Source organism: Mytilus galloprovincialis, chromosome 5, assembly GCF_965363235.1.
Source record: "Mytilus galloprovincialis chromosome 5, xbMytGall1.hap1.1, whole genome shotgun sequence".
Classification (NCBI taxonomy): Eukaryota; Metazoa; Mollusca; class Bivalvia; order Mytilida; family Mytilidae; genus Mytilus; species Mytilus galloprovincialis.
Window position 1 is genome coordinate 55,605,879 of NC_134842.1, and position 11,845 is coordinate 55,617,723.

Sequence of the window (11,845 nt, forward strand, 5' to 3'; positions counted from 1 at the left end):
ATGTTAATCCGACGGCTGTTGTGACTGCGTCAACCATTTGCACGAATTTACAACATGTCAGAAGGAAGGATACAATGTAGCTTGATATTTCATATTTTCTGTCTGTTACAGTAAATTTGTAAAATCCTTGAAATTTTGGATTTTTTGTTTAACTACTGAATAAAGTGTTTATTTTTAAAATTAAGTTCGAATCAAATTGTATGAGATGTACAGCTCTGCAGATTGGTAATGTAGGCAAAATATTAATTACTGTGGTTAGGTTGATTTATATGGATTATATCTTTCTGCCAAACAAGTAAACCTGTTCATTTGGACAAGGTTTTGAAACAAATTTGTTCTGAAAAAACCTCGTGACCTGTATAGGGTTTGGTCAATTCGTAAACGTCAATCAAACTATATACTTCAAAAATATGTACGGGAAGGTATAAAATTTATAGTTTTAATTATGTGTTTTATTCAAAACTACATTTACGTGTTAATTTTTTTAAACTGGTAATGTCTGTTAAAATATAAATAAAACATGTTATTCTATTCAAGACAAATTTTCAATTCCAATACATCCATGACATTCATGTGACTTTTTCAGAGATTTTACAAAATATTGTTTGAAGTTATCACATAGCCTATCTGGTATTAGCTCTTTAAAAGTTTCAAAACGGAGATATTCCAAAAAATATATTATCTTAAGGGACTGGGAGGTGGGCTTGTAGCTACACTTGTCAAATAGGCATACCAGCATATGTCTTGGATAATTATATAGATATCTATAATCATCTACAAACAAGCTGTTGTGCTAATATTTATTTCTGGGATTAAAATTGACACTCCGTAAATTTTATGGACACCATCACGAATTGGTGGATCCATACGATGTGTGTTTAACCAAACTAGCTAAGGACATTTTTACCACATGGTAGATTGTGGTTTGTCATTATGTCGTCTAATCTTTTAATTACCAAACGTGACTTATTCCCGATTGTGACTGTTTTGCTGAGTGTGAATTCGCATTACTATAAGACATGTTACGGTACTTGTCTATCCCAAACTCATGTATTTAGTTTAAATGTTTAATGTTATATTTGTAATTCTCATCGGATTTTGTCAAATGTGTTGACGTCTTTTCTATTATATTTATGTGTTATGGAAACAAAAATTAATCACCGCCGTCATTTATTAGATTTAATTTTGGTCAACATAATCTGTACGATAATTTAAGTTTGAAGTTGGATTCATAACAAACTGCACATATATATATATATTATAGTTAATTGCTATTAATCAGTATTGCAATATGCATTGTGTTCAAATGCAATATCAGTATTTAGTTCTATTTAAACTTTAATCCATCCTAATTCTATCTTACTTTTGAGATATAGTTTTTCATATGTGACGTAATTATGCCCCACCTACGATAGTAGAGGGGCATTATGTTTTCTGGTCTGTGCCTCCGTTTGTTCGTTCGTTCGTCCGTCTGTCCCGCTTCAGGTTAAAGTTTTTGGTCAAGGTAGTTTTTGATGAAGTTGAAGTCCAATCGACTTCAAACTTGGTACACATGTTCCCTATGATATGATCTTTCTAATTTTAATGCCAAATTAGAGATTTTACCCCAATTTCACGGTCCACTGAACATAGAAAATGATAGTGCGAGTGGAGCATTCGTGTACTGAGGACACATTCTTGTTTTTCTGCTGTTTCAGAAATTTCATATGTTCAAATTTTTAATGCCTTTTCACCATCGTATGTGACGTAATTTTTAATGCCTTTTCACCGTCGTATGTGACGTCATTTTCATAATTTACTGCGTTGAGGCCTGGACTGAGTCGGGTGTGTCTATTCTGTGTTGGTCATTCATTATGTATTCGTGTTTGTTTTATGTAATGAGTTAATACTTCAGATTCATTATGTATATCTGTTATATTCATTTGATAAAATTTACTGTTTGCAATAGCATTAATTGTTCTAAATAATTAGGATGTTCTTATTCCAAGCATACAAACTTAGCCGTATTTGACACAACCTTTTTCAACTTTTGATCTTCAGTGCTGTACAACTTTGTACTTTTTTTCGCTTTCGATCTTTTATATCGGGGCGTCACTGGTGAGTCTTGTGTGGACGAGGCGCATTTTTGGCGTATTAAATTTTAAACCTGATGCTTTTTGTTATTCATTAATCATGTGTTTCTTTGTCTAATACGTTTTCCTATTTATTTGTATTGTAGTCCTGTAATATTATGTTGTCATTTCTATGTTATATTTAACATTGCCATTAAAGTGCGCGGTTTGGCATGCCACAAAACCAGGTTCAACCCACCATTTTTTCCTTTAAAAATGTCCTGTACCAAGTCAGGAATATGGCCATTGTTATATTATAGTTCGTTTCTATGTGTGTTACAATTTAACGTTGCGTCGTTTGTTTTCTCTTATTTTTGAGTGTAAATTGACATTGCTATAAGATGTGTCACGGTATTTGTCTATCCCAAATTCATGTATTTGGTTTTGATGTTATATTTGTTATTCTCGTGGGATTTTGTCTGATGCTTGGTGCGTTTCTGTGTGTGTTAGTTACATTGTAGTGTTGTGTCGTTGTTCTCCTCTTATAATTATGCGTTTCCGTCAGTTTTAGTTTGTTACCCCGATTTTGTTTTTTGTCTATTGATTTATGAGTTTGAACAGCGGTATACTACTGTTGCCTTTATTTACTAATTTTTTACGACAGTTGTTAATACGCTCTATATAGATATAAGAAGATGTAGTATGAGTGCCAATGAGAAAACTCTCCATCGAAGTCACAATTTGTAAAATTATGTCAGCTTACATGTTAAAGATAAAAGTAAGGTATTCAACACAGAGCATTGGCTCACACAGAACCGCAAGCTATAAAGGGCTTTAAATGACTAGTGTAAAACCAACGGTCTTATCTATATGTAAAACGAGAAACACTTATGAACAAAATCAACTAAAAATCAGGTACCTGACTAAGAACACCTCTCCGGCATGTTTCTTAACATACGTAGTGTTATTTGTATTTAAGTCATCTTGTACACCTTTGTGTCTGATGTAACTAAAATATTGTATTGTCTTATCTTGGCAGGAAGGATTAAAATGATGATGTATTATAGTTGCAGTATTCTCTTTTACTTTTTGAGTTTATATTTCTGTAAATATAGTCAATGTAATTTCTCATAGGAATTCCCATTGCGGCTAAAACTGAACCACTTTAACTTTGAAGTTTCGTAAATATTTATATCCTTACATGCAAAATTAATATGAAAAACTATTGAATTTAAAGGTCAATACATAGGCTGTGCAGCACATTTTCAATTTGTATATGCCCCGAGCTTGTTAGACTTTAAACCTTTACTAAATTTCTTTACAACACCTTCCTTCATTTTGTGCCTACTTCAGCATTGCATTTTCACGGCAAAAATATCTTGTTATACTGGTAGCATTCCATAGTTATATCTCTAATAATAATACTTTATTCAGAAGCAATACAGCTTTTACAATATTTTTTTTGAATGCATCAGTGAAATATAAATACAATAATTATACACAATACATGTATGGAGAAGAATGAAAAAAAATTCATATGATAAATAAATAATAAAACTACATATTACGATTTTTTCAATATTAAACAAAAATTTACCTTAATTATTAAGTTCTTTCACATTGTAAACTGATAACAACTGTATAAGATTAAAAGTGGATGGATATTGCCAATAATATTTCTCAATGTAACGTTTTCTTACATCACTATATCTATAACATTCTAGAATAACATGGTATTCATCTTCTACAATATTGTTATTGCACATAGTACATATTCTATTTTCTCTTTCTACATTGTAATATCTGTCTCTATCAGATGCATTATAGAGATGATATTTGGGAACCAATGTGTAAGGAAAACGAAATATCTATGAATATTTTATCTTCCCAAAAGAGGCATGGTTTGATAAAACACAGCTGTTTTACAAAGTGTAACACATAGGGTTTGATTACAGTTTCAAGTGTATATCTTTATGTGTTCAGAACAGGGTTCGTGCTGAGCAATACGAAGTATATCAGCATTATATTTACGATATCCTTAGTGTCAGAAATGTGCATGGTCGGACTAAGACTCATTTCTTACGATTATAGTATAACTAGTCTCATTATGACATATTTATTAATACCACGCGGAACTGACAATTATATATGCAACGCATGCGTACCGCCACTTTAATCAAGTGCAGTTGTTTGTCACAAGTGGTATTATTTTTTTCATATTCAAAAACTGTTGATAAGCCATACATTAAGAAATTGATAAGAATAAACATGGAGTAAAACAGCAACAAAAAAGCGAAAATAATTTCTGTGCCACTTTTCATTGTATGTATTGTCAACATGACTGTACTTTATAGGGTATGCATATGCTTTTATTTCCAGTTGTGAGGAATATGAATCTGGATTCAAACAAGTTCAGTCTAAAAGACAAAGGTATATATAAACAAAATGTATTCCTCATTATTGAAATACTAATGTTAAACCTTATGACAAAAACCTAAAAACAAATTTCACTTTAGATCACTTTACATACATGGGTTTGTGCATACGGTCCTGTAGAATACAAAACAGGAATAGTTAATAGGTGGATACATTCAGTAAGTTAGAATTTACGATAAAACTTAAAATTATTGTTCTGTAAAATGAAATTAAAAGAACCTAGTTAAAGGGCACTAGCTACGAGATATATGAAAAATCTAATACATTATTGTTTTTGCGCAATCATTAATGAAATGCAAATAGTGAAAAAATAATTCGCTTTTAGCAGCTAGTATGATTCAATGTTGTCAAAATAAGCTAACAAAATATTGATTATGAATAATTCATATATCGATCTCATTGAATCCATATTCATGGGAACTTTAATTCAACCGCTTAACTTGAGATGAATATCACGTGAATTGTATGTGTAACATTATTTAAAGGAAAAGAATGTCAACAATGAAAGTGAAACAAAGGTAAATCATTTGATTGACTGATTCGATCCACAAGATATCATTCTTAAACAGGTAAAAACGATAATAAACATTTATTTTTTCATCTATAATATGAAATTAAATAGACCTAGAATAATTCAACAGCACTAGTCTGCTTAATCTATTTATATCTAAGTTTATGTTTACATAGCTCATATGGTCATCGGATGATTTTCAAAGTCAACTTGATAATTAATTAGATGGTGTCTAGATTAAAATACACACGAAACGAAGCTACGTATTTTCATTCCCATGTTCTGTTAATTGTGTATTTTAGACTTTTAATAGTTTGAATAAATGTTTTACATTGTTATAAATCAAATATATGAATATGAATAAACTCGGTGAACATGAATTTGACAGCTAGTGCCCCTTTAAAGCGTGGATACATTCAGCAAATTACAATACAACTTGGAGTTATTGTTCTGTTTAATGATATTAAACGAACTTTAATATTGCGATTCATCAAATTTATTATGGATTCATGACATTGTTTGGTATTTTTTTTTTATGTTTGATTCCGATTTCCCCCCCTAAATTTATAACAATAAGTAAACGGGTCGACAGTGCGAAGGTTAAACTACGAAACATATTACGCCATATTGTAGCAAATGCCTCAGCACAGGTTCGCCTTAAAAGTAAGATTGACACAATATATTGTCCATTTAAAAGTGATCGATTATGAAGGGCATTTTGTGTCGTTGAACTTTTGTGATATATATGTTTACTCTAAACCATTGTTTGTATATGTGTGTCATTAGCGATAGCTGTGACTGCGGTTTGCAATTATGCAATGATGTGTATCTTTAGCAATAACATGAGTAGTCCTGTTGTTATCTTCATTTACAAGTTAGTTAATTTTTTTGTAGAGTAGAACGTCCACAAACTGCACCGGCTTCATCTGAAAGATATTTGAAAGAACTACAACATACGATTGAAACTTTAAAAGGAGAAAAAGAGTCGTTAATGCAGAGGTAGGAGAGAGTGGTGCAAGTATAATGGGGTATTAAAACCATGATGAATTTGATTACGGGTCATGACCTAAACATTAAAGACTTTTTCTTATACTTTTTTAAAAATAACCCAAAAGGGGTTGTAGCCCAATCGTAACGATTCTTGTTTTAACTGCATTACATAATTTAAATAGAAAAAAAACACATCTTGCGTCAGAATGACATTTTAGTTAAGCACACTATATTTTCAAGCTGCATAGAAGAGGGGCGAAAGATACCATAGGAACAGTCAAACTAATAAATCGAAAATAAACTGACAATGACATGGCTAAAAATGAAAAAGACAAACAGACAAATAATAGTACACAAGAAACAACACATAAAACCAAAGACTGAGGACGCGTGTACGGGAACTGGTAAAGTTTATTCGAAATGATCTGTAATCGTTGGTACACAATTTGCATACGCTGGTTATTCAGTGTGCACCAACTTTTTTTTATGTTATTTCTTCATAGACAGACAAATTATTACAGTCATTCCTTAATTAAATCTCGTCCCATATAAGGCAGACTCAGTTGATCCCGCTTTTTTCAATTAAAGAAATTAAAGCAAAAAAAAAAAAGATATAAAAAAAACACGGAAAGAAAAGTTTCACATGTTAAAGAAAATATATTTTGGAAAGAAGCAACACATGTTTGTTAATGTTTCTATGCAATATGCCTTGTATTGAGCTGATGAGTTAAGTTTTAAAGTATGTTCTTATGTTGCACTATTACACCAAGATCGCAAGGTTAGAACTGGGTTTAGTGCCCGTTTAACATGTTTAACCCCGCCACATGTTATATGTGCATGTCGCAAGTGAGGAACCTGTAATTTAGTTGTTGTCATTTGTTGCTGTATGCCACACTAAGTATTTATTTATTTTGTACATGAATTAACCGTGAGTATTGTTTGTTCGATTGTTTTTCGTGTCTCATTTCGGGGCCTTTTATAGCTCCCTGCTTTGTATGAGTTATAATTAATTATTTTTGAACTATAACTGATGGCTTCTAAGTTATTTAGTCTCTGTTGGTTAGTTGTCTCTTTAGCAATTATGCCACAATCTTGTATTTCTGTATAATAATATCAAATGGTAAATACACTAAATAAAAAAGTATAAACTGTATTTGGCAGTTTGCCAGTTAAAACATTCAATAAAAGTACTTAATATTCAGTTCCGTTATATTGAAATCTTAAAGCAAACCACAGTTCTTATACATTTTAAGATTGAGTATGGTTGCTGGAAGGAAAATGAAGGACAACAATCCAGCAATCGCAGACTTAAGCGACCCCAACAGGCCAGAAAAATTGACAGAACAATTTCGGGAAATATACGACAACGCCTGGACCGACGTATTAGATTGCCTTACTGAAAATGAAAAGGTTAAAGATGAAGTTGCTGTAAAACAAATAGTTGACGTTTTGCAGGTAAAAACTGTTAACACAGTATGTATTTGCGTTGTATAAAACATTGCTTATCAACAATATATAATGATTTCTTTTCATTAGAATAATACTTAATCGCGTGTTTTGGTAACATTCTGTCATTTCATTAACACTGTGTAATTTTTGCAGGCAATTTATGAACAGTGCAAATGTCAGATAGAAAAAAGAAAGCAAACAATAATAGAGTTAATAGGATATCCAGAGGACACCCTCGAAAAACAGGTATATTATTAGTAAGCGTATTTTAATTTCAAATATTTCTTTAGTGAAAAGAGTTTACGTTTTATCAGAGATTGTACTAAAATTACATATACTACTAAATGATATTAGTTAATTCAATGTGTCTGGTTCCTCTTTTTGCTTTTTCCATAATTTCAAATTTTTTATAATCAATTAGAAATTTCAAAGTAAAATAACCAGGTAAACGTTTAAATGAGAATTGTTTTCGATCAACTAACTTTACTCTTCTAATGCTATGCTAATGTTTGCAGTATACTGGTGGAAAGGATGGCCATTATCCAACTGTTAAGATAATTAAAGACCTAGTTCAAGGGTCAGCCGCGCGTATATGGGAAGACGTGATACAGGTAAATATATAAATATATATATACACGTCGGTGAAAAAAAGTTTATATCGTGCACATGAACGCACTGATGGTGTCCGTGTAACAACTTAAAAGTGTCCGTGTTACACCTGTTAATGTATTGTTTTTTCCTATAGCTCTGCTTGGAGGCAAAGTCGTACAAGCATTTATGTTCATCATTTATATAATGTTAATATCATTTCGTCTGATTAAATTATGTAAATATTTACGTATTTTGAATTTAGATTTTCGTTTAGGTTTTAATTTTATTGAAAGTTTTTATCCACGAAAGAAATAAAATTTAACCCCAACTACAATTTCTGCTTTTATTGTAGATCTAAACTTATGAATATATTTTTATTACTTTAGACTTGACAGACTGATAAGTCTTGTTTTATAAGAAAATTTGAATAAATTGTTTAAGGTAAAAACTGTTTTCTTTTCAGAAAATAAAAAAGACTCCTGTAGTTACAAAAATTCTAGAAACGGGAGAGGAAAAGTCAGATATTTTCGTGACTAAATGTTCTCATTTGTGTCTATATATGGCAGTGCAGGACCCTCCTGTCGTTCTTGATTTTAGCTGTAAACCTGGAGACCCTTTCAACAAGGATTTGTTTACACCTTTCACGTCATCAGGTGACATTGTTGATTACCTTGTATGGCCTGTCACGTATCTTAGTCAAAGTGGAGCAATAATGAGTAAAGGAATTGCCCAGGGAAAGAAAACGATTGCAAAGAAACAAAATGAGGACAATTGAAACTTACAAGATTTGTTTACATGTTTGATATTTAGTTTACTAATCTTACCATTAACAGTTTACTCAAAATATCGTGTTTGGTCACTTTTTAGGAATGAAGTAACAGTTTTTTTAATTTGACATGTGTTCGAAATTTGGTCCATTCTTTATGTTATTGAAGCAGTACGCGTAACTATAATTGGTTACATACTTGTCATTAAGTACTCAAAACGATGTAAGTCTTGTTATCCTATAATGTCTGTTTGGGTTCACTAAACTTAGTCAATTATACGGAACTTTAAACAACTGTCATACTAGTGGGATATTTAGCTAGCTGTTTAACCAGCTTTAACCCCATAACTTTCTTCGATAAAAGTACCAAGTTAGAAGTATAGCAGCTGATTTGTTTACTTGTTTCGACGATTGATAACGTTCAATTGTGTCAGTTTATATGAAATTGTTCTTTTTGAGTTTTATAGTTTTGTTCTACTTTTTTGCAAAATTTCCCCGTATATAATTTAATTGGTGCCGAAACAGAATGACTGGACACTACTTTCATTTTTTTATTCTATGGTTTTCGTCAACTATTCCTTCGGTTATTCTGACTTGATTTGAGTATATTTTGTGCAAGTTTAAAACTTGAGAGTTTTTTTAAAAAAATTTTTTTCATTTGAAGATGTACAGTGAATGATGTCAGATCAAAATAAAAGGAGAAGGGTTATCTCTTTCTAAATTTGGCAAACACTAAGAACGTTTACAAAACTTTTCGCAATATCTCACTTGAAGGTCTGACCAACATTATGGATCATTTATAAACTTTTTATCTTATTCAAAACGCCAAAAGATAATAACTAAAATGACATTTTGACAGATCTAGAATTTGGCGTGACATCCTAATAGTGATATCCGAATTACAAAGGACGGCAATGAAATCGTTAACATAAACAACGATTACGCTTAAAGTCAGGTTATCTGTTTCATTGGGATGAAAAGGCATATGTATTCATCATTTGTTCATGTCCTAGATGAAAATCTAAACAAAAAATGTACAAATACAAGTATTTATTAAAATATATTAACCAACAACAGATAGTACGTGTTGAAAAGCATTTTGAATACATGGAAATAGTAAAAGTGTTGCATCCTATTCAGAGTACAGTAAATAGACTTTTGAGCATTAAGAATTAAAACCCTACGCGTGAAACAAATATAGGGGAAATTTTACTTCCGTCTTTTTTTTTAGAAAGCACATTATCTTTTGACTCAGAATGACTTATCCTGTCACGATACATTTGGACCGATTTTATAAGACAAAAAGAAAGACAAAGAACAGAAAAATATGGAAAAATGGAGAAAGGACCGTTGCATTTTGGTGTGGCTACAGGGAAAGTACCGAATTTAAATGAAAATAAACATGTAGCTGAATATTCTAAAGAACATTTATGAATCGAGGTCTGTTTTTGAAAAAAATGTCGTAAAAGCTGCTGGAAACACTTATCCATAACATTGTATATAGATATAAGAATATGAGTTATGAGTGCCAATTAGACAACTCTCCATCCAAGTCACAATTCATCAAAGTAAACCAATATAGATTAAAGCACAGCCTTCAACACCGAGCCTTCCCTCACTCCGACCAACAAGCTAAAAAGGGCCATAAAAAATACTAGTGTACAACCATTCAAACGGAAAAACCAACGGTCTTACATATATATAAACGAGAAAGGAGAAAAACGTATGAATCACATCAACAAACGGTACTACTGAACATCAGATTCCTGACTTAGGACAGGTACAAACAGTTGAAGTGGGTTTACAACGTTCTAATGGTATTAAAGTGGGACGAAAGATACCAGAGAGACAGTCAAACTTATAAATCGAAAGGAAACTGACAACACCATGGTTAAAAACTGAAAAGACACAGCATAAAAAACTAAAAACTAAGTAATACGAGCCCCACCAAAAAATGGGGGTGATCTCTGGTGCCCCAGAAGGGTAAGCAGATAATGTGCCACATGTGACACCCGTCGTGTTACTCATGTTATTACAAACCCGGTAAATAGTCTTATTCGTCAGGTCATATTCGTGGTAAAAAGGGACGTGGATTGTATTTACGACATAAGATCATCTGTGAAACGGCTATTCCATAACGATCAACCAACTTTTGATCATTTGATCTATGATACAATATAATCAAAGTCAATAATAAAAGTAAAAGTATTATACCCTAGGACATCTTAAACAATTTCAGAAAAACATCAACCTTGCAAAGTTTTCCGTCATTTGTAATTATTTAAAATACAGGTAAGTAAAAATTGTTTTGTTGTTATAACCAATGTTATTTCAATAGCTATCAAAGGTACCAGGAGTATAATTTAATACGCCAGACCCATATTTCGTCTACATAAGACTCATCAGTGACGCTCAGATCAAAATAGTTATAAAGCCAAACAAGTATGAAGTTATTTCAACTGATAGGGCGGAGCTTACGTTTTAATTTGCATGAGGATAGTCTATTTGAAGATGTGTATGATAAGGATAACGCCGTTATACATGTTATAGCTATTATTGAGTTCTAAATACCTATCAGTGCAACAAAACACATAAACAAAAGAACTGAGTGTATGATATGGGACGAATAACAGGCACTTATTGATGAGTTTATCCCAAAATCCTGTCAAAAGATGGACTGGTCTTAAATAAGCGAACTTCTTAAACCCCGCCAAGTCAAATGAAATAAATCTAATAATAGGTTTACTTCTTCTGTTTGTATAACCTTCCGCTTAGGAACACCTAGAAAATTCTTATCTACCAATAAAACTATTCTGCATGGTACATGTGGGGTGAATATCAATAATAACACTATAAAATTGGTGCTCGATAAAAGTCGTGTTCTTCATGTACCGATGCCAGAGATGTGATGTATTTACAGTATAAAAGGAGAAAGGAAATAATTTGATGATCATTGTTCGGAGACGTGACAATTTATAGTAACTCCAAACACTTTCAAAAGTTGGTATATAGGTCAGATATAACCCTGACTAAGTAAACATTAAACACAAA

At 31.8% G+C, this 11,845-nt stretch overlaps 1 protein-coding gene across 1 annotated transcript in view; it reads left to right on the forward strand.

Moving 5' to 3' along the window:
• The window catches only part of LOC143076067 (uncharacterized), a 29,428-nt gene extending 19,560 nt beyond the window's left edge, over positions 1-9,868 (forward strand). The window contains exons 11-16 of the mRNA XM_076251699.1: positions 4,431-4,481; positions 5,893-5,997; positions 7,242-7,443; positions 7,591-7,683; positions 7,953-8,048; positions 8,492-9,868. Of these exons, the coding sequence (XP_076107814.1) occupies positions 4,431-4,481; positions 5,893-5,997; positions 7,242-7,443; positions 7,591-7,683; positions 7,953-8,048; positions 8,492-8,803 (859 nt within the window). The 3' untranslated portion in view covers positions 8,804-9,868. The remainder of the gene's footprint in view (positions 1-4,430; positions 4,482-5,892; positions 5,998-7,241; positions 7,444-7,590; positions 7,684-7,952; positions 8,049-8,491) is intronic.
• The last annotated feature ends 1,977 nt before the right edge of the window (positions 9,869-11,845 follow it).